The sequence below is a fragment of the Eretmochelys imbricata genome, chromosome 4, assembly GCF_965152235.1.
Source record: "Eretmochelys imbricata isolate rEreImb1 chromosome 4, rEreImb1.hap1, whole genome shotgun sequence".
Taxonomy (NCBI): Eukaryota; Metazoa; Chordata; order Testudines; family Cheloniidae; genus Eretmochelys; species Eretmochelys imbricata.
In genome coordinates, this window is record NC_135575.1 from 95,870,658 (window position 1) to 95,892,633 (window position 21,976).

The 21,976-nt window shown below is 41.5% G+C and overlaps 1 protein-coding gene across 1 annotated transcript in view; it reads left to right on the forward strand.

The window, feature by feature from the left end:
• CORIN (corin, serine peptidase) overlaps positions 1-21,976 on the forward strand; it is a 315,814-nt gene that overhangs the window by 276,609 nt on the left and 17,229 nt on the right. Inside the window, exon 17 of the mRNA XM_077814583.1 lies at positions 15,156-15,278. Coding sequence (XP_077670709.1) covers positions 15,156-15,278 — 123 coding nt within the window. The remainder of the gene's footprint in view (positions 1-15,155; positions 15,279-21,976) is intronic.

A 21,976-nucleotide genomic window follows, 5' to 3' on the forward strand; every position in this document is an offset into this window, starting at 1 on the left:
CCCCTTTACTTAGGCTGCGGTTTCAAGAGCGTGTCAGCAAAGCGGCATGGCCTCCCTCAGAGACTGACAGCGAGGGAGAGTTACACCCGCCTACACGCTTACAGATATTAATGGGCCACTCTACCTTGAATGATCCCTTACAGTATGTGCTAACTATTTATGTTCAACAATCTGTTACACCAGGGGTCAGCAACCTTTCAGAAGTGGTGTGCCAAGTCTTCATTTATTCATGCTAATTTAAGGTTTTGCGTGCCAGTAATACATTTTAATGTTTTTAGAAGGTCTCTTTCTATACGTCTTTAATATATAACTAAACTATTGTTGTATGTAAAGTAAATAAGGTTTTTAAAATGTTTAAGAAGCTTCATTTAAAATTAAATTAAAACGCAGAGCACCCCCGGATCGGTGGCCAGGACCCGGGCAGTGTGAGTGCCACTGAAAATCAGCTCGCATGCCGCCTTTGGCACATGGGCCATAGGTTGCCTACCCCTGTGTTATACCTTGCATTTTGCTGGGAGTTCCTTTCCCAGGCCCGAAGAAGAGCTCTGTGTTGCTCAAAAGCTTGACTCTCTCACCAATAGAAGTTGGTCCATTAAAAAATATTACCCCACCCACCTTGTCTCTCTAATATCCGGGGACTGACACGACTACAACTACACTGCACACACCAAACCACACAGGTACTCTCATTTACACATGTCTAATTGATTAAACAAAGTGCTAAGCAGTGGAGATTCAGGCCTACCCTTTGTATTTTTACTCTCTTGAGAAAGCAGTTGAGGGTTTTCATATGCATTGGAATTAGGTTGTTGCTGTACACGTGCTGGTCTTTTATCATTCAGTTACTCTTTGTTTTTATGTCAGAATATGCTTAGTGCATATTTTTTTCATAAACATCAACATTTTCATTCTGTGGTTCAAATCCCTTAAAGATTTATACACATGCTTAATTTACTGCAGTGTGAGTAGTCACGTTAAAGTCGATGGGACTATTCACAGTGCATAAAGTTTTTGCAAGATCAGGGTTTCCAGCTATAAGAAAATATAAAACACAAGTTGTGATATGACTAAGCTTGAAATGATAAAACAAAGAAGGCATGGGAGTGGCAAGAGGAAACTAGGCACGAAAAGATAAACATGGGAAAGTTCAGAGCAGATGTACATAAATCAGAAAGTCTTCAAAAATAATATTAAGTATAGTAAAGCTCATAAGTAATATGTGCACTTTGTGAAAGGCCATCTTTGTTCCATTTCTTAAAGTATCTACTTTTTCAAATTTATAAACTATCTGTGAATGAAATAAATGAAGTATTTTCCTAATTATATTAGGTGGATTGGCAGTTATCATGCAATATTTTCAGAATACTAAATTGCATATTAATATTTGAATCACAAAGATCCTTTTAAAATTACACTAGCCTGGATTAAAGCATGTGTTTTGTGAATATTTTCCCAAATCAAAATGTCAAATCTACTTTGGCTGTGTTTATGCCCCTTTTGTGTTCACTTTTTGCAAACATTATAGTGAATGAGTTTACTGTCAGATATATACACAAAATAGTGAATTTGAAGAAAATATTAGAAAATGTTCATGAAAGCAAATTTTGAACTCTTAGACACGTGTGTTTGCATCTGATGGGAACAGAAAGAATGTGACCTAATTGTCTGACAGCCCTTTCACTGATGGAGCACCACATGTGGCCTGAATTGTTAACCTAAGTTACAGTTTAATGTCTGCAATCAGACCGCTTGCATAGGGCTCCATATATTTCTAAACTGTATCAAACTTGTGAGGAAAACTACTTTTCAGTGATTAAAAATGCTGTGATACATGAAGGGCGGGGGAGTAGTTCCCTTTAATGGACACCCAGCCAGCCAGTTAGCTGTAAAATCCCTCTTGGTCTGTTCTCTGTTTGCTTTACCTGTAAAAGGTTAACAAACCCACAGGTAAAAGATAAGGAGTGGGCACCTGACCAAAAGAGCCAATGAGAAGGTAGAACTTTTTAAAATTGGGAAAGAAACTTTCCTTTTGTTTGTTGTTTCTCTGGGCTGCAGGGACACAGAGCAGTAATGCTGTAACCAGCTGTAAACCAGGTATGATTATAGATTATCAATTCATACCTTGAACCTACTTATCTGGAGCCTCAGATATGTAAGTAAAATTAGGGAATGTCTAAAAAGATGGGATTAGGGTTATTTCTTTTATTTCTTATTGGCTTGTGGACTCCTCTCTGCTGACTCCAGATGCTTTTGTTTCCTTGTAACTTTTAAGTTGAACCCCCAAGAAAGCTATTTTGGGTGCTTGATTCTGGGAATTGCTCTTTTAAAATCTAGCAAAAAGCCTAAATTCCAGATGTAGTTTCTTTCTTTTTGTTTTTAATAAAATTTACCTTTTTTAAGAATAGGATTGGATTTTTGGTGTCCTAATTGGTTTGTGCATATGCTGTTTGATTAGCTTGTGGCAACAGCTACTTTCCTTTGTTTTCTCTCTCAGCTCTTCCCCGGGGCAGGGGGGAGGGAGGGCTTGAGGGTACCCCACAGGGAGGAATTCCCAAGTGCTCCTTCCTGGGTCTAAGGGGTTTTTTTGCATTTGGGTGGTGGCAATGTTTGCCAAGCCAAGGTCAGAGAAAAGCTGTAACCTTGGGAGCTTAATACAAGCCTGGAGTGTCAAGTATTAATTTTTAGAATCCTTGCTTGCCCCCACCTTCTGCACTCAGAGTGACAGCGTGGGGATTCAGCCTTGACAAATGTATTCCTCAAGCCCCATTGGGTTAACAGAAATTCTGTAGCTCTAGAGATTGCAGAAACAATGCTCTGGACATAACAGAGCATGCTAGTCTCCTTTCTAATGGAATCATATAATCACAGATAGGATAAGAATTTGGATAAAGAGGAAGTACAGCTTATTATAGGATTAATATACAATTATCTAATACAGGAATTAAAAATGTTTAGCCCGACTGGTCCTGAATCAGAATTTTCCCAATGGATCTCAGGATGTTTGTAAGTTTGTAAAGTCATACTTCCCTTCTCCATAGAAGGGCAAAGAACACCTCCTCTTCCCAATTGGGAAAATGACACTGAAACAACGTGACTGGAAATTTCCAATTTCTGTCCCCATTATTGTTTCCCCACAGAAGTAATTATTTAACTCTGTCACTTCTAAGTCACTATGTGAAACAAAAATTTCAGCCCTTTCAAAGCTATTTTATAAAAGGGTAGAATGCATAATAAAGCTTTTTTGGCAGTGATGAGATGTTGAGAAATTCAGATCCAGAACCCAAGTTTGTGGCTTGTGCCTATCTCTAACAATAAATGTTGATGTCTCCTGATTCTTCAGAAAACTGAAGTCAGGTTCTTTTTTCCTACTCTTGAGGCAAAATTCTGTCAGTCATCTGAAGCTTCATTTTCTCAGCTTATTTTCATTACACAGTGACAGAGCCAATAATGGCATAAATCATCTTTGAAGGAGGTCTTTGAGAAAAATGAGGAACACAATACATTTACCAGAACCAGTTGTGGAAAGAAGGAATTTGAACGACTATAACATATTTAATTCTTCTTTAGACCTTAAGCCAGGTTGGCAGTGAATACATCACTTATGTGAACATTTTCTGCATTGGCAGGGAGAGGGACTAGATGATGTAATGTTTTCAGGATTTCAAATTGCTTTGAAATCACACTTCAAGTCATATACCTCACCTGTTTGCCATTGACATCCTATATGGTTTATTAGATATAAAATGGCCTCTAACAAGAAAGCCTGTAATAGTAGACTGATAACATTTGACGTGTTGTCAGTAGGTTGCTTATTTCCAGACACAATTTAGTAGGATGGATTATATATTAAGTTAGAATATATATTATATAAAGCAAGAAAATATCAATGACAAATGATTTTCCCTTGCAATAGTCACGTTCTGTTCTAAGGGTAATAACATCTTGAGCAAAACTTTTTTTGTGTGCATGGACATTCATAATAATCCAGATCATAAAGTGATTTTAAAAAGGGAATATTTTGTGATTTACATTCCCCACCACCATGAATAAATTTAAAGATCTAAACAAATAAATGCCACCTGTATGATGCCATTATACAGAAGGCATTTGTTATATAGATATATGTTTGTTTAATAATAGTTTGTGAGTCTATGTTACCTTATGCCTGAAATTACAAGGAAAGGTAGTACATGGTACTTTTCTTCTCTGTACAGTTGTTCAAGATAGAAAACATAGTTTTATTTAGTAGTGAATTCCCAGATGATAAGTCCCAGTGCTCTGTAGTCTTTAGAACATAGAAGGAATGGCTTTCTGACTCAGGGGTGAGCCAACTATGGCCTGGGGGCCGCATGCAGCCCTTCAGATGTTTTAATCTGGCCCTTGAGCTTCTGCTGGGGAGCAGAGTCCGGGACTTGCCCTGCTCCAACGCTCCAGTGCATGCCATGCCGCTCTGTGGCTCTGCGCGGCTCCCAGAAGCAGCAGCATGTTCCCACTCCAGCTCCTATGCAGAGGGGCGGCCAGGGGGCTCCACACATTGCCCCCGCAGCTCCCATTGGCTGGCAACCATAGCCAATGGGAACTACAGGGGCAGCGCCCTGCAGACGGGGCAGCACACAGAGCCACCTGGTCGGGCCTCCGTGTAGGAGCCGGGAGTGGGACGTGCCGCTGCTTCCAGGAGCTGCTTGAGGTAAGCACTGCCCGGAGCCTACACCTCCAACCCCCTCCCGTGCCCCAACCCCCTGCCCCAGTCCTGATCCCTGTCCCACCCTCCGAACCCCTCAGTCCCAGCCCAGAGCACCCTCCTGCACTCCAAAGCCCGCACCCCCAGCCGGAACCTGCACCCCAACCCCCTGCCAGAGCCCTCTCCCGCATCCTGAACTCCTCATTTCTGGCCCCACTCCAGAGCCCACACCCACAGCTGGATCCCTCACCCCCTTCTGCACCCCAACCCCCAATTTCATGGGCATTCATGGTCACCATACAATTTCCATACCCAGATGTGGCCCTTGGACCAAAAAGTTTGCCAACCCCTGTTTTAACTGCTTTTGGATCTTTGTTTGTTTGTTTATTTTAAGTATTGAGAATTTATTAACCGCAAACAAATGAATAGAATTTAAGGACAATGAAATGTGGTTCTGTTAAATGAATTTAGCAATTGGTTCCAAATACACATGAATAACGTTTCTAAATGACAGATTCTAAAACATCAGTCAGTTTGAAAATGTACGTATTATAAACTTGACCTCTGGTAGCTGGAGCAACATAAAAAATAACCCAGTTTCTGCCTATTGTACTAAACTCAGGCTATTTGCCTGGCTGACAGTCAATACTAATTCCATACAGATTGTATTTTTTCTACAGTTTGTTACAGTGCAACATAGTGATGTGATATGATCCCTGGCTCTGAAAATGGCAGAGCACCCTGTTATAGTAGTTCTGTATCTTGAATTTAGTAAATTCTGTTGAAGTGCAAATCCAGATAGCCTCCAGATTACTCTTTCTTAGCTGTATTGTCTCTGTATTTCTAACAAGAGTAAAGAGCCATTGAAAACTTATTTTTGTTTGTAAAGTATGCAGATATGAGACTGAATTCAAACAAGAAGCAATTTTAAGTAATAATCTGTCACTTTTCTGACAATAATTGTACTTTAACTCCTTTTTGTTGGGTAAGTATGTAATATGATCCAAATTGCTGTAGTCCTACATAATAGAACACGCACCTCACAGTCAGTGCTAGATTCAGAAGTGTAAGGGCTTGTCTACATGGAGACTTAATGCATGGCAAACCAGGATATGAATGTACAGTGAACTAGCTTTCCATGCACTAACTGGCCATGTGGACCTTACTACCATGCTCTGAAAGTTCCATAGTACTCTTTGATGTACTGCTATTTAAGTGTAACCTTAACACAGAATTTCTTGGCTTTCTGGTGTTATAGATGCCTAGTTTCAACTTTAACTCCAACATAATTATTTTGTTGAGAATTTTCTTAGATTTTAAAAATCAGCTCTGTTACAATACCATGTTACCTCTGATGTCCATTGTAGTTTTCTAAAAGAGATGTATTGATCTAGACATCTGTGCAGTATTGATATGGGGTGAAATTTTCAAATGCATCAAAGTCCTGTTTTAAAAAAGTAACTGAGGCTCAGATCTTCAAAGTATTTAGCCACCTAATTCCCATTGACATACCTTTGAGGATCTGGGTGTTAGGAGCCTAAATCCCATTTCATTTTGAAAATGGGCCTTAGGCCTCTAAGTCATTTAGGTGCTTTTGAAAATCCATAGGCCTTGCCTTCACTATATAGCTAACTCAATAACTATAACTGTATAGCTAACTAATAATTTAGTATTACCATCAGAGTGCCATGGAGTCACTGGGTAAAACAGAACAGCACTATAAAACTTTATTATCTGCAGTTCTGGACATAAATTTTACATGCTATGGGGGTTTTGTGGGTTAAGAAACCCATAAATTGAGGCTTCAGCTAGCTGCCATGCTGACTGATCTGGAGGTCAGAAATTCTAACATCATTCATTCAAGCTATATGTATCCATGCAGATCTTATAATACCCACAGGACTATTCAGTTACACACATATGGTCTGTGTATTCATGTAGGTATTCTAATGGAACCCTGGAATCATGTGAGTATTATAATGACCTCATAATGCATTTCAGTAGTTCCATACAGGTACTATCATGGGGTATTATAATGGCACATTGATTCTGGCAGAGCTGCTCAGCTCTTCGTGGACTCTGTTGGAAAATCTGATCTTAGTAATCACCACATTTTAATGTTTTAATACATTTTAATGTAAATGGATTCATGTAGGAACAAAGAATGTAGAGCATACTTATAGGATGGGGGACTTTATCCTGGGAAGCAGTGACTCTGAAAAAGATTTGGGGTTCATTGTGGATAATTAACTGAACATGAGCTCCCACAGTGTGACGCAGTGGTCAAAGGAGCTATTGCGATCCTGGAATGCATTAACAGGGGAATCTTGAGTAGGAGTAGAGAGGTTATTATTTTTACCTCTCTGTTTGGCATTAGTGCAACCACTACTGGAATATTGTGTCTAGTTCTGGTGCCCACAATTCAAGAAGGATGTTGGTAAATTGGAGAGGATTCAGAGAAGAGACACAAGAATAATTAAGGTTTCAGAGTAGCAGCCGTGTTAGTCTGTATCCGCAAAAAGAAAAGGAGTACTTGTGGCACCTTAGAGACTAACAAATTTATTTGAGCATAAGCTTTTGTAGCTCACAAAAGCTTATGCTCAAATAAATCTGTTAGTCTCTAAGGTGCCACAAGTACTCCTTTTCTTTTTAAGAATAATTAAAAGACTAGAAAACTTGCCTTATAGTGATAGACCAAAGAGCTCCATCTATTTAGCTTAACAAAGAGAAGGTTAAAAGGGTTGACTTGATTACTGTCTATAAGTATCTACTGGGGAACAAATATTTAATAATTGGCTCTTCAATCAAGCTGAGAAAGATACAACACAATCCAATGGCTGGAAGTTAAAGCTAGACAAATTCAGACTGGAAATAGGGTATAAATTTTTAATGGTGAGAGTAATTAAATTAGTGCCAATGTCAACAGATTAAAACAAACTTGGAGTTTCTGGGCCAGGTGATTTTTGAGATATAAGCCAATCAAATGTTAGGAAACCTTGCAAGAAGTGCAAGCTCTTCTTCTTCTTTATGAACTGTGCATATCTCCAAAATACTTTATTATTAAACAGGTTTAGTATGGTAATGCCTAAGATCCAAGAGTGCAGTCCCATTGTGCTAGGCACTGTACAAACAACAGTAGATGGTTCCCTGCCCTGAACAGCTTACAATGTAAGTAGACAGGACATCCATAGAATGGGGAAAAGGGTAGAACATACAAGATTCTTATAAACAGAGTGAATACTGTGATGGCAGCAAGTATAGTGTGAGTTCCACAATATTTTTTGTGGAGGGGCATGGGGGATGGAGTTTATTTAGCAAGGAATCAGTCAATAGAAAGAAAAGAAAAGGGAAAGGGGTGTGGGGGAAAGGCCAGGGGAGTAGATGATGTGTAGCGATGCTAAAGTGAAGAGACTGTGAGGGAGGGGAAAGGGAAGGGTTGGTGCAAATAGCCAATCAGCACAGGCCAGAGAGAGTGCAGTCAAAACTGTAGGAAGTTCTCCAAAAGCATGTATGTCTTTAAAAAACAAACAACAAAAAACACACTTGAAAATCACACTGTTGATCAAAATCCTTGTTCCTTCTAGAGTTAAAAATAAAACCTCAGATGACTAACCCTGAGAGAAGTTAGGGAAGAAACAATTTTCTTCCTTTGTCCAGGTTGTATTCCATGGGTGAAATTCTGTGCCATATCTGTAAGAGGTGCACTACGGATCTTGCAGCCAGGAGATGGGAGTGGCTTAAGTGGCCATCTTTGCACCCTCACAAGCTTGAGGGCTCTCTTGTTAGCAAAGAGTGAAGCTGAATAGAGCAGGTTAAGTTGAAGAAGTGGAACATTATTAAATCTTGTGCACTGCTTTGTTCATGTGGTTGAGTTGCTTCCAGCCTAACTCCACTCATTCCCTGTTCCCTTGTTGTCGTGTCAATAACAGCCCCTGCAGGGAACATGGGCACTCTGACTCCATTTCCATTGATCATGATACAGGGGCCTCTGTAAGTATTATGGCTGCCTCTGGGCTGCAGAGCTGCCCAGAAACTCCACCACAGGCCCGACCTGAGTCATACCATGCTACTCCTGCTCTAAACTGTGTCCCTGACCCTGTCCACTATGCCTAGGTTTGTGGAATGGGGAAGAGGGGGCATCAGGAACTAGATTTAATACTTAGTCACTTTCAGAGCATTCAAATGGATGGTGTCCTTTTAAAGGTGGTGAATGGATATATTATTATAGAATATAATCTGGAATTACTTCTTTTTATAAATACAAAGCATAGGTTAGCTACAGTCTGTTTGTTTTACCTTATTAAGATCACACAATATTTGGGGTAATACAGAGATTTACAAACTTCATTGCACTGCGACCCCCTTCTGACAACAAAAATTACTACACGACCCCAGCACGAGGGACTGAAGCCTGAGCCCACCCAAGCCACACCGCCCTGAGGGGATAGGAGAGCCAAAGCCAACTGGCTTCAGCCCCGCCACCCAGGGCTGAAGCCCAAGCCCAAGCCCCAAAGCCCCAACCCCGCCGCCCAGGGCTGAAGCCGAAGCCCCAGCCCCACTGCCCAGGGCTGAAGCTGAAGCCCAAGCCTTGCTGCCCAGAGTCGGGGGCTCAGGCTTGGGCTTTGACCCTGGGCCCCAGCAAGTCTAACACCTGCCCTGACGACCCCATTAAAACGGGGTCCCAAGCTACAGTTCGAGAACCACTGGGGTAATATAAGCTTGCATCCATCAACTGGCATGATGATGTTCATGTTTAAAAATACATTTTTCTGAATTATATATTTTATAAATTACGTATTTGGTGAAAGCCACACAATGGATAAAACACCATTCTACAAAATTATGAAGTAATGGAGAAGTTGCTCATGGCAGATTCTTCATACAAAGAAGACAGGTCAAAAATGTTAAACAAAATGGTTTTGTGAACATTGTTGGAGGAGATGGAAGGGGAAATGAGAAAATACTGGAAATTAATAGAAGGAGACAGCTGTGTCTGTTTACCATAAGCAGACACAGGAGGTAGAAGCTCTTTGCTGCAGAAGAGCCTTCATCTGATGAGGTGAAAACTGTTTTAAAAGTGCTTACTAGCAACCGCTGCTGGCTAGTAGATCATGGAGTGATAATTGTTTAATATGCCCAGAGGAGATTAGAGAAGAAAACCATACAATGGACAGAATCCAAGGACAGGACCTTAGAGTCTAATTAATTCTGCCAATCCTGCTGAGAGTATTTCCATATGGTAGCACTGACAGCCATTGCCAAAAAATCATGCTTAGTCGATCATCAACAACCTGTATAGTAAGCTAACCAATGGATGCTACCTGTTTTAAACCACTGTAAAAGTAATATAGCTCAGATTTAAAAATAGCCTAATGCCATGTGCTGCCCTATGAGAAAGATGCAGGAGCAATCTCTAGGCCCTTTGACATCTTTCCTGATTTTTTTTTTTTTTTTGTTATTCTTCCTTCCATTGGCTGGAATCCAGAATTTGAGTTATTGTTAGACTTTAGTTGATGCAGACCTGGCAAACTAACTCACTGCTGACATAGAGCATGATGTACCATATTGTTAATTTTTATGGCTAATAGATCATTCTTTACAGGAAAACCATGAGGTGTCTGGAGCCATTTATGAGCTATGTCCTCTCCTTCATATAGCAATTCAAACATATAGAAAACAGCAACTTATTTAGTAGATACACAGGCAGAGTTGTTAGCATAATAACAGATAATGGCTGGGCTCAAGAGGTGTAAGTCTGAAAATATCATTTAGTGGAACCATTCCAATCTATATTCAGTTGTCTGTTGGACAGATGTAGACTCCCAGGTTCCTCTAGCTATTTGTTTTGTTTAGCAGACTTGAAAACTTGGACTCAGACTGTTAAATTCTATAACTGAAGTCCAGTTTTATCTTTACATTTTTACAGGTTAACAAGCTTCTGATGGTCAGTATCAATTAGAAAACCCCAAACTCTCTACTACTACTACGTGTGTGTGTATAATATATAATATAACGTAATTTCCCACACATGTAATTAAAAAAGTACAAGAAGGAATTTTATTTTTTAACATTAGATAAGTGATTTATTTTAAAGTATACTAAGTGTTATCCCTCTCTTCTCCCATAAAGGATTCCTTAGCTATCAAGCTTAGGGATTCTATAATCTTCTGAGTAGGAGCGTGGTCTTGGACATAACAGAAACTTCTGTATTAGATCAAATGGATGGGTCTGAAAAACAAATTAGTTTTCCAGGAAAGGGACAAATAGTAACAGATTTCCTAGGTGGGGGGGAGAAATCAAGCATTAGAAACTGTAAGATGCTTAAAAATACAATTAAACTATGAATCAGTTTGTTTGTGGTTCACTAATTGTGCAGTAGCCCTGAATATCTGTATTTTTCCAAACCTACTCATGACTTTTGTCTAACTTCAGTTTAAAGGAAAATGGCATTGGATTTTTTTACACTTTTTAAAAACTCTTCATGTGTAACAGCTTTTTAGAATCTTGAACAAGTCATTCCTGCAGATTTTTTCTGTTGAGGAAAGCCAGATTTTTCTTCATCATGGCTTTAGATTGTCATTAAAAAAAATCTTGATGAGGAAACAAGTCTGAGAGTTGAATGTTTCATTGAAAGCTTAAAGGCATCTTGGCAGAATCTGAGAATCTATCATGTTTGCTTCTTACACCCATTGCTCAGACAAGGTCAGAACTTTTTTTGAAATACAATATATTGTTCATCATTCATCTTCACTGTCCGCGTGTGCTTCTTAGTGCAGATCCTGCATTTCTTATGTACCCAAATCTTCCACTGACTTTAATGGGAGTTTTGGGTGTATGGGGAAGGCACAATCAGGCGGTTAATAATATTTACAAAACTATTTCTCTTTAGTCATAACTTCCACTGTGCTTGTTTCCCCCCCCCTTCCAATGTCTAACTAATCAATACATAGTGACACTTAAGTCAATGGGACTTAAGTACATGCTAAAAGTTAAGCACATGCTTGAGCACTTTGCCGAAATGGGAGCATCATTCCTAAGCACATTGTCAACACTTAAATAACGATCGTAATAACAGGGTTTTATTTTTTCTTCCCACTTATTTTCCCTAGACCCTTGCCACCCACCTTAGTAAAATCACAATTGGGTGGGTTTTTGCCTCTAGTTTCACCAGCTTTGAAAGATTTTCAGTGGTAGTCCATTGCACTGCTTTAGCTCCAGCTCCAGACAGAAAGCTGCTTTAGGTACCTCTTCTGAATCTTCCAACATTTATCTGATGTCTTTAACCAGTCAAGCAAACAAAAACTTGCTTTTGCCAGAGGATGTAACATCTATTTATCAGTTTAAAGTTTGTCAATCTAAATCTAAAAGTTTGTAATGTCTGGAGCTAGCCCCGCCCTTACACATTTTTCCTTTGCCTGTATCTTCCATATTACTATTCAGTTTTCTGTCTTTGTGCGTGTCCCCCTAAGATTTTCTTTCTTTCTTTCTAATATATACACCCTTAATTTCAGCTCAGTCCCCCTTTTTGGGAGGGGCAAAATTTTTGGCCCTGGGGTGTCTGTCATATAGATCGCTATGGAGCTGCACAGTCCCACTGCGCTTTGATGTTACCCAGGCCTGAACATAGCCTTGCCTTTCTGCTACTGGAGAAGGATGCGTGGGACCAGGGGCAACGGAACATGATGGAGACTTCCGTATGCCCTGCCAGGTGCTGCCTGCTGTTCAGCTTCCTGGAGCTGATCGCAGCTAGCATAAATGACTCTAGAGTACCTGCTCTTCCTTATGCTTGGGAACCACTCCAACATATAGAGAGCTCAGGATCAAGGGAGCATAAAGGCAAACTTGAGTGCACCTGAGCTGTACCCTATACAGTTTCACTGGACTTCAGGGTCTGGTATTTTGTTAGTTAACTCATGCTGTAGAGTTACATATGGAGCTCATTTCAAATTCACAGCACAAGAGCAAATATTCAGAAATGTGTGTTTCTGAAGGGTTTTAAGATAAAAAAATAGCCAATTTTGCCAAATGTTTTGCAGAAGAGCAATCATAGAATATCAGGGTTGGAAGGGACCTCAGGAGGTTGTTACCCAGGGTTCTTTCAACCCAGAGCTCTTGGTAACTTTTACTCTGTGCGAGGTGGTGTCAGGAAATAAATCAGGGGAGACACGGCCGTCTGACCGATAGATGGCTGAAACAAACAGGACAACACGAGTGCTTTCACTTAAAGCTAAGCCTTTCTTAGTCTCAAGCACGTATACACACGTCCGCAACAGGTTAGTAAAACACCCCCAACCCTTGATAATTACCAAAGCTGAGTGTGGCTCTCGAGTGGCACAGCGGCAGCCCATCTGCCGGTGGGGAACACAAGATGCATCCAGAGGGAGAGTCCAGTCCTGAAGAGTCCCACCGCCTCAGACTTTTCCCCGTTATTTATACATTAGTAATAGAATGACATGTCCCTTAAAGCAAACTTGTTAAGTAAGCAGTTTCAATGGTCAAGCAAGAGGTTCCTTCTGATTATCGATTAACCAGGTGTGAGTTTTACCAGAGTTTGCAGCTTTGAGGCCCCAATAGACATTCCTGGGGCACATCCTGCTCTTCTAAAATGCATGTATCAGCAACTCAACACAATTCTTATCAGGAAGGGTGCGGGGTCAAGCTGCCCTCTCTGTGGCACCCAAAAACCCCCTTCCCCTCCTGCCTTGGTTAAACTGAGAGTGCTGAATGGCCAATTTACAGCCTGCTGACTTGGCTGCTTTTAGCAATAAGCCATAGTGGTTTCAGGCACTTTACTGGTTTGCCAAAGTCTCCCCGTACAAGGTCATCTAGTCCAACCCCCTGCTCAAAGCAGGACCAATCCCCAACTAAATCATCCCAGCCAGGGCTTTGTCAAGCCTGATCTTGAAAACCTCTAAGGAAGGAAATTCCACCACCTCCCTAGGTAACCCATTCCAGTGCTTCACCACCCTCCCAGTGAAAAAGCTTTTCCTAACATCCAACCTAAACCTCCCCCACTGCAACTTGAGACCATTACTCCTTGTTCTGTCATCTGGTACCACTAAGAACAGTCTAGATCCATCCTCTTTGGAACCCCCCTTCAGGTAGTTGAAAGCAGTTATCAAATCCCCCCTCATTCTTCTGCAGACTAAACAATCCCAGTTCCCTCAGCCTCTCCTCATAAGTCATGTGCTCCAGCACCCTAATCATTTTTGTTGCCCTCTGCTGGACTCTTTCCAATTTTTCCACATCTTTCTTGTAGTGTGGGGCCCAAAACTGGACACAGTACTCCAGATGAGTCCTCACCAACGTTGAATAGAGGGGAATGATCACATCCCTCGATCTGCTGGCAATGCCCCTACTTATACAGCCCAAAATGCCGTTAGCCTTCTTGGCAACAAGGGCACACTGTTGACTCATATCCAGCTTCTCGTCCATTATAACCCCTAGATCCTTTTCTGCAATATTTCAAGAGTGCAAAATCACCTGAAATGAAATGATAAAATTTAACAAATGATCACTATGTTTACACAGCTTTCATGTTACTGCACATATGCACCATATCTTTTGAAATCCAAATCCATGAAGAATCTTCCTGCTGTTTTGAGAATCTGCTAATTTTTTTTATTAAAAGGCATTTGTATTCTGGGGCAGAATGATCTGATGTTCCCTTAAATTGACCTGCTTGTCTAATGCATAAATGGTTTAAAAAAAATCTTTTCAGTTTTTTTTAAACGGCATCTTGTACAAATTAATTCAGGAGAAAAATGTATAATTTTTTGACCAAGCAGTTGTTGAATCTAGAACCAGGTAAGTAACTGAGGGCTTGATTCTTTGTATAAGTAACCTTACAATGAAGAGCTTCAAAGAGAGAGATGGAAGTCTTACTTACCAGGAAAAAAAGGGGGGAAAATTGATCTTACCAACCTGCCAAATCTGATTATCTGCTACTTCCGTTTAAGAGACTCTATTTTGATATGTTCTGAAATTTTCCTGTGTCTGTTGATCAGTATGAATAAAATCAATCCATACTGTGATCATCATTCCTGGTTATATCTTGTGGAAGCAATATGAGCTAAACAGACACATAGTGGGTAACTGAAAATTGCTTGGAAAGGAAATTTGTGGGAAGAAAAAGCTTGGATGTGATTCTGAGCATTATGACCAAAATGTAATAGTAATGAATAAAGTAGATGTGAAATAATGCTTATATTTTCTGCCACCAGAGAACTTTTGCCGTTTCCTTTTCCCACTCCCACTTGTTAGAACATTTATCATGAATAACGGTAAAATGTGAGTAGGTCTGACTGGCCAAAACCTGTCCCGCAACCATCTGCAGATCTGGAGTATCATTCAATTGCCCGACTTTGGCATAAAGGGGAAGTACTAAAGCATCTTTCCCTCCCATCAATTTAATGTATGGATAGTGAGAGTCAAAGATATTTGAAGATCCATGGACTGTTTTTATTTGTTTCAGGGGGCCGTCTGCAACAAAAATTATACAAGAAAATGAGCAACTACACCATCAAAAGTGGCTGAATCTGCATTCTGACTGGAAGAATAAAAATGCATCCACATTACCTGCCCTTGTAGTGAAAGGGTAAGGGACAGCTAGTGTGTGCTCCATATGTGCTTCAGAGAGGTGGACGGAGCTATAGCAATGAAGGATGGTATTTCCGTTAGTGAATTTTGTGTTCTGAGTGTAGAAAGGTATCTCTGTTTGCATTCACATAAACATATGTATGCATGACGTAATGTAAATTTCACAGTGAGGCTAATGTCTCTTACAACTTCACTCTCATTATTCACTCTGATATTCTGCACCCCTTACACAAGTAGAACTGCTTAGGAATTTCCCTAGGAGTTCCATACATTTAAGGAGAACATACTTACATTACTGAGATTGGCAAAGTGTCTGTTTTGTCACAGAAGTGTTAATTCCAGTGAGAATAGAATTTTTCAATCTGTTTTCAGACAAAGCAGGATAGATTTTTACACCAATTTTTATACAACATAAACTCCAGGCTACCACATTAATTTCAACAGAGTTGTAAATCAGCTGAGAATTTGGCCCAGATCGCACAGAGCGGAATAATGATTGTATAAATGTATGGCAGTCGGGTTTGAACAATAATAATGTCTCTTCTTATTTTAAAAAAGTGTTTGCATGTTTTCCACAGGGGATATTTATCAACAGAACTACATATGGTTCACTGTTTAGTTTTTCTGTTGTAGGATTCTGAGCACAATATGCACCCTTCTCCCCCCATTTCCCATTCTCAAGTTTGAGTTATCTGTTACATTTGATAGCTATCTAGAAAGTGGTAACCATAATTAAGAAACCATTGAAATATTTAAGTATTATGGTCCAAATTCAGCGTAAACTGGTACAACCAACCTGATTGCCTTCTATGATGAGATAACTGGCTCTGTGGATATGGGGAAAGCAGTGGATGTGATATATCTTGACTTTAGCAAAGCTTTTGATACGGTCTCCCACAGTATTCTTGCCAGCAAGTTAAAAAAGTATGGATTGGATGAATGGACTGTAAGGTGGATAGAAAGCTGGCTAGATTGTTGGGCTCAACAGGTAGTGATCAACGGCTCAATGTCTAGTTGGCAGCCAGTATAAAATGGTTGGTCCTGGGGCCGGTTTTATTCAACATCTTCATTAATGTTCTGGATGAAGGGATGGATTGAACCCTCAGCAAGTTCACAGATGACATTTAGCTGGGGGAAGAGGTAGATACACTGGAGGGTAGGGATAGGGTCCAGAGTGACCTAGACAAATTGGAGGATTGGGCCAAAAAAAAATCTGATGAGGTTCAACAAGAACAAGTGCAGAGTCCTGCACTTAGGACGGAAGAATCCCATGTACCGCTACAGGCTGGGGACCGACTGGCTAAGCAGCAGTTCTGCAGAAAAGGACCTGGGGATTACAGTGGATGAGAAGCTGGATATGAGTCAGCAGTGTACCCTTGTTGCCAAGAAGGCTAACGGCATATTGGGCTGCATTAGTAGGAGCATTGCCAGCAGATAGAGGGAAGTGATTATTCCTCTCTATTCGGCACTGGTGAGGCCACATCTGGAGTACTGCATCCAGTTTTCAGCCCCCCACTACAGAAAGGATGTGGACAAATCGGAGAGAGTCCAGCGGAGAGTAACATAAATGATGAGGGGGCTGGGGCACATGACTTCTGAGCAGAGGCTGAGGGAACTGGGCTGAGGGAACTGCTTAGTTTGCAGAAGAGAAGAGTGAGGGGGGATTTGATAGCAGCCTTCAGCTACCTGAAGGGGGGTTCCAAAGAGGATGGAGCTCGGCCGTTCTCAGTGGTGGCAGATGACAGAACAAGGAGCAATGGTCTCAGGTTGCAATGGGGGAGGTCTAGGTTGGATATTAGGAAACACTATTTCACTAGGAGGGTGAAGCACTGGAATGGGTTACCTAGGGAGATGGTGGAATCTCCATCCTTAAAGGTTTTTAAGGCCCGGCTTGACAAAGCCCTGGCTGGGATGATTTAATTGGGGATGGGTCCTGCTTTTGAGCAGGGGGTTGGACTAGGTGACCTACTGAGGTCCCTTCCAAACCTGATAATCTATGATTCTATGATAAAGCCCTGGCTGGGATGATTTAGTTGGTATTGATCTTGCTTTGAGCAGGGGATTGGACTAGATGACCTCCTGAGGTCTCTTTCAACCCTAATCTTCTATGATTCTAACTCTATTCATGTCACTGGAGTTATGCCAGTTTACTTCAGAGCTGGATTTATTTGTGTATTCATCCATTATGGCCATTCATCTCTTCCATCTTTCCAGTGATATATAGAATTTAGTTCCTGACCTGTAGTGGCCTGAGTAGGGCCCATAGCCTTTTTGCAACAGAAGTGTTAATTCCAGTAGCCTAGCCAAATTCCTAGTTGAATTACATTCTGTTTATGTAAAAAAAAAAATCTTAAATTTTCAAATAGATGCAAGGGTATTTATCATTTTGTCTTTCACCATAGTGTGCATGGTATACGGCAGTGGTTTTCAACCTTTTTTCATACGTACACCCCTACAAAATTTCAAATGGAGGTGCAGACCCCTTTGGAAATTCCCAGGGGTCCACAGACCACAGGTTGAAAACCCCTAGTGTACAGTATTTTACTCTCTCTACAGTATTTTGTGTATAAGTTTAAATTAGACTCATAGACTTTAAGGCCAAAAGGGACCATCATGATCATATAGTCTGACCTCCTGCACATTGCAGGCCACAGACTTTCACCTTTTACCCATTCCTGTAATAGACCCACTGCCTCAGTTACTGAAGTCCTCAAATCTTGCCTAGATGTTACAGAGAATCCACGGTTTACTCCAGTTCAAACCAGCAAGTGACAGTAAGTTTGTAAAATACTTTGTGATCCTTCTGGATGAAAAGCACAATATAAATATAAGTTAGTATACTTCATTCTTTTTTTGCTCTATCTAGTAATACAGATAAGGAAGTGTTATTTACTCCTGCTCATAACACGAGAACTAGAGGCCACTGAAAGAAATTAATAGGTAGCAGGTTTAAAACAAACAAAAGGAAGTATTTCTTCACACAATGCACAGTCAACCTATGGAACTCTTTTCCAGAGGATGTTGTGAAGGCCAAGACTATAACAGGGTTCAAAAAAGAACTAGATAAATTCATGGAGGATAGGTCCATCAATGGCTCTTAACCAGGATGGGAAAGGATGGTGTCCCTAGCCTCTGTTTTCCAGAAGTTGGGAATGAGTGACAGGGAATGGATCACTTGATGATTACCTATTCTGTTCATTCCCTCTGGGGCATCTGGCATTGGCCACTGTCAGAAGACAGGGATATTGGGCTGGATGGACCTTTGTTCTGACCCAGTATGGCCGTTCTTATGTACAGTGCAATGTTATAACAGCGTGTAATACTGCCTCTTAGAACACTGGACACATTTATCATTCTTCCAGAACAAGGATTTTTCCTGAAGCCTGACCTGTATTTGATTTTCCTTTAATTTCTATATGTGCCCACATTCCTGATATCTCTGCTGGCCTGAAAATTATCTGGGTTAATATAAAAGAGAAACACAAAATTGATTTATGTTTTAATATGGTTTTGGTTGAGAACTTGTCCAGATTTTAAGTGGTACTGTCACTGAAATCTAAGAGAGCCTCTCATTTATATATATATATATATATATATTTGCACTAGTATATTGTGCTCATCAGTCCCTCAAGACACACAGAAAAAAACTTAAAAACATGGATAACAATAATTTGGCCTTCCATTCTTAGCAAATCCATAGGTATAGTAAATAAATATTGAGATCTTCATAGCAATTGGTGTCTTGTTCATATTTCATCTTATTCAAGATGTCTCTCTCTTATTGACAGGGTTTAATGATTTGCAGGTACTGTCAGTCATGCACATGAATAACTTGACTCATAGTGTGAATAATCCCATTGAAGTCAATGAACCTTGGACTATGTGACACAAGGAGGCAAATGAACTGTAGAATCAATACTACTGGTAGGGAAATGATTCTCTCCCTCCCAAAAACCTACAACAAAAATGTGAACTCTTCAGTTGGATAAACGTTTTCCTTGGAAACTTTCTGGGTTTTCATCAAAAGACCAGAATTCTTTTGGCAAAAGATTCTGTTTAATCTAAAAGCCATTTTCTATCAAATAAGTGTCAACAAAAATCTTTCACCTACCTGGAAGAACCAAGAGAGCTTCACAGAGATTTATTTGCCTTCAGATGTCTGAATTTAGGAATGATCAGATAGTACATCTCAGCTGTTGGGTTAATTAATAAAGAAAGAGGTAGTCTCTAAGCGTATGTCTACACTATGAAATTTGGTCAATTTTATAGAAGTAGATTGCGTATGTCCACACTAAGCACATTAAGTCGGCGGAGTGCATCCTCACTTCCGTGGCTAGCGTCGACTTTCGGAGCATTGCACTGTGGGTAGCTATCTCACAGTTCCCGCAGTCTCCGCCACCCATTGGAATTCTGGGTTAAGCTCCCAGTGCCTGATGGGGCAAAAACATTGTCACGGGTGGTTTTGGGTACGTTGTCAGTCACCCCTCCCTCCATGAAAGCAATGGCAGACAATCGTTTCACGCCTTTTTTCCATGCAGACGCCATACCACGGCAAGCGTGCAGCCCGCTCAGCTCAGCTTAGTGACACCACTGCTGTCGTGTCCTGGGTGCTGCTGGCAGCAGACTGTGCAGTAGGACTGCTAACCATCGTCATAAACCGCTTCTGCTGCAACTCTGCTCTGCTGCTGTTGTCTCAATATCGAATTTCTCCATGTTGTCTGTCATGGGCTCCCGGGTATGTGTGTTCTTCCTCGGGAAATGTGTGCGGTACTAACCGTCATCCTCCACCACTTCTGCTGCAACTCTGCTCTCCTGCCCTCATGAATCCACCTCACAGGTCCTCGTCGTTCTCTATAAATATCTATTCTCATGGCATCCATCGTCAGCCACCGCTTCTGCTGCAACTCTGCTCACCTACAGATGCCATACCACGGCAAACATGGAGCCTGCTCAGATCACTGCGGCAGTTATGAGCATTGTAAACCCCTTGCGCATTATCCTGCAGTATGTGCAGAACCAGAACCTGCAAAAGCAGGTGAGGAGGTGACGGCAGCGCGGTGATGAGAGTGATGAGGACATGGACACAGACTTCTCTCAAAGCATGGGCCCCGGCAATTTGGACATCCTGGTGGCAATGGGGAAGGCTTATGCAGTGGAACGACGATTCTGGGCCTGGGAAACAAGCACAGACTGGTGGGACCACAAAGTGTTGCAGGTCTGTGTTGATTCCCAGTGGCTGCGAAACTTTCTCATGCATAAGGGCACTTTCATGGAACTTTGTGACTTGCTTTCCCCTGCCCTGAAGCGCAAGATGAGAGCAGCCCTCACAGTTCACAAGTGAGTGGCAATAGCCCTCTGGAAGCTTGCAACGCCAGACTGCTACCGGTCATTCGGGAATCAATTTGGGGTGGGAAAATCTACTGTGGGGGCTGCTATGATCCAAGTAGCCAATGCAATCACTGAGATTGCAAGGGTCAAGGGTAGTGACTCTGGGAAATGTTCAGGTCATAGTGGATGGCTTTGCTGCAGTGGGATTCCCTAACTGTGGTGAGGCGATAGACAGAATGCATATCCCTATCTTGGGACCGGACCACCTTGGCAGCCAGTACATAAATGGCAAGGGGTACTTTTCAATGGTGCTGCAAGCACTGGTGGATCACAAGGGACGTTTCACCGACATCAACGTGGGATGGCCGGGAAAGGTACATGATGCTCGCATCTTCAGGAACTCTGGACTGTTTGAACAGCTGCAGGAAGGGACTTACTTCCCAGACCAGAAAATAACTGTTGGGGATGTTGAAATGACTATAGTTATCCTTGGGGACCCAGCCTACCCCTTAATGCCATGGCTCATGAAGCCATACACAGGCACCCTGGATAGTAGTAAGGAGCTGTTCAACTATAGGCTGAGCAAGTGCAGAATAGTGGTAGAATGTGCATTTGAATGTTTAAAAGCTCGCTGGCGCAGTTTACTGACTCGGTTAGACCTTAGCACAACCAATATTCCCAGTGTTATTGCTCCTTGCTGTGTGCTCCACAATATCTGTGGGAGTAAGGGGGAGACGTTTATGGCGGGGTGGGAGGTTGAGGAAAATTGCTTGGCCACTGATTACATGCAGCCAGACACCAGGATGATCAGAAGAGCACAGCTGGGCACACTGCGCATCAGAGAAGCTTTGAAAACCAGTTTCATGACTGGCCAGGCTGCGGTGTGACAGTTCTCTATGTTTCTCCTTGATGAAAACCCGCCCCCTTGGTTCACTCTACTTCCCTGTAAGCCAACCACCCTCCCCCCTTTGATCACCGCTTGCAGAGGCAATAAAATCATTGTTGTTTCAGAATCATGCATTCTTTATTAATTCATTACACAAATAGGGGGATAACTGCCAAGGTAGCCCGGGAGGGGTGGAGGAGGAGGGAAGCACCAGGTGGGGTGGTGGATGAGGGGAGGAGGGAAGGACAAGGCCACAAGAACGTCTGGGGGGGGGGGTAACCTATTTCCCTTTGTTTTTTCCTACCCCCCCCCCCGACGTTCTTGTTAAACCCTGGATTTGTGCTAAAAATGGCCCACCTTGATTATCATACACATTGTAAGGAGAGTGATCACTTTAGATAAGCTATTACCAACAGGAGAGTGGGTGGGGGGGGGGGGGAGAAAACCTGGATTTGTGCTGGAAATGGCCCAACCTGATTATC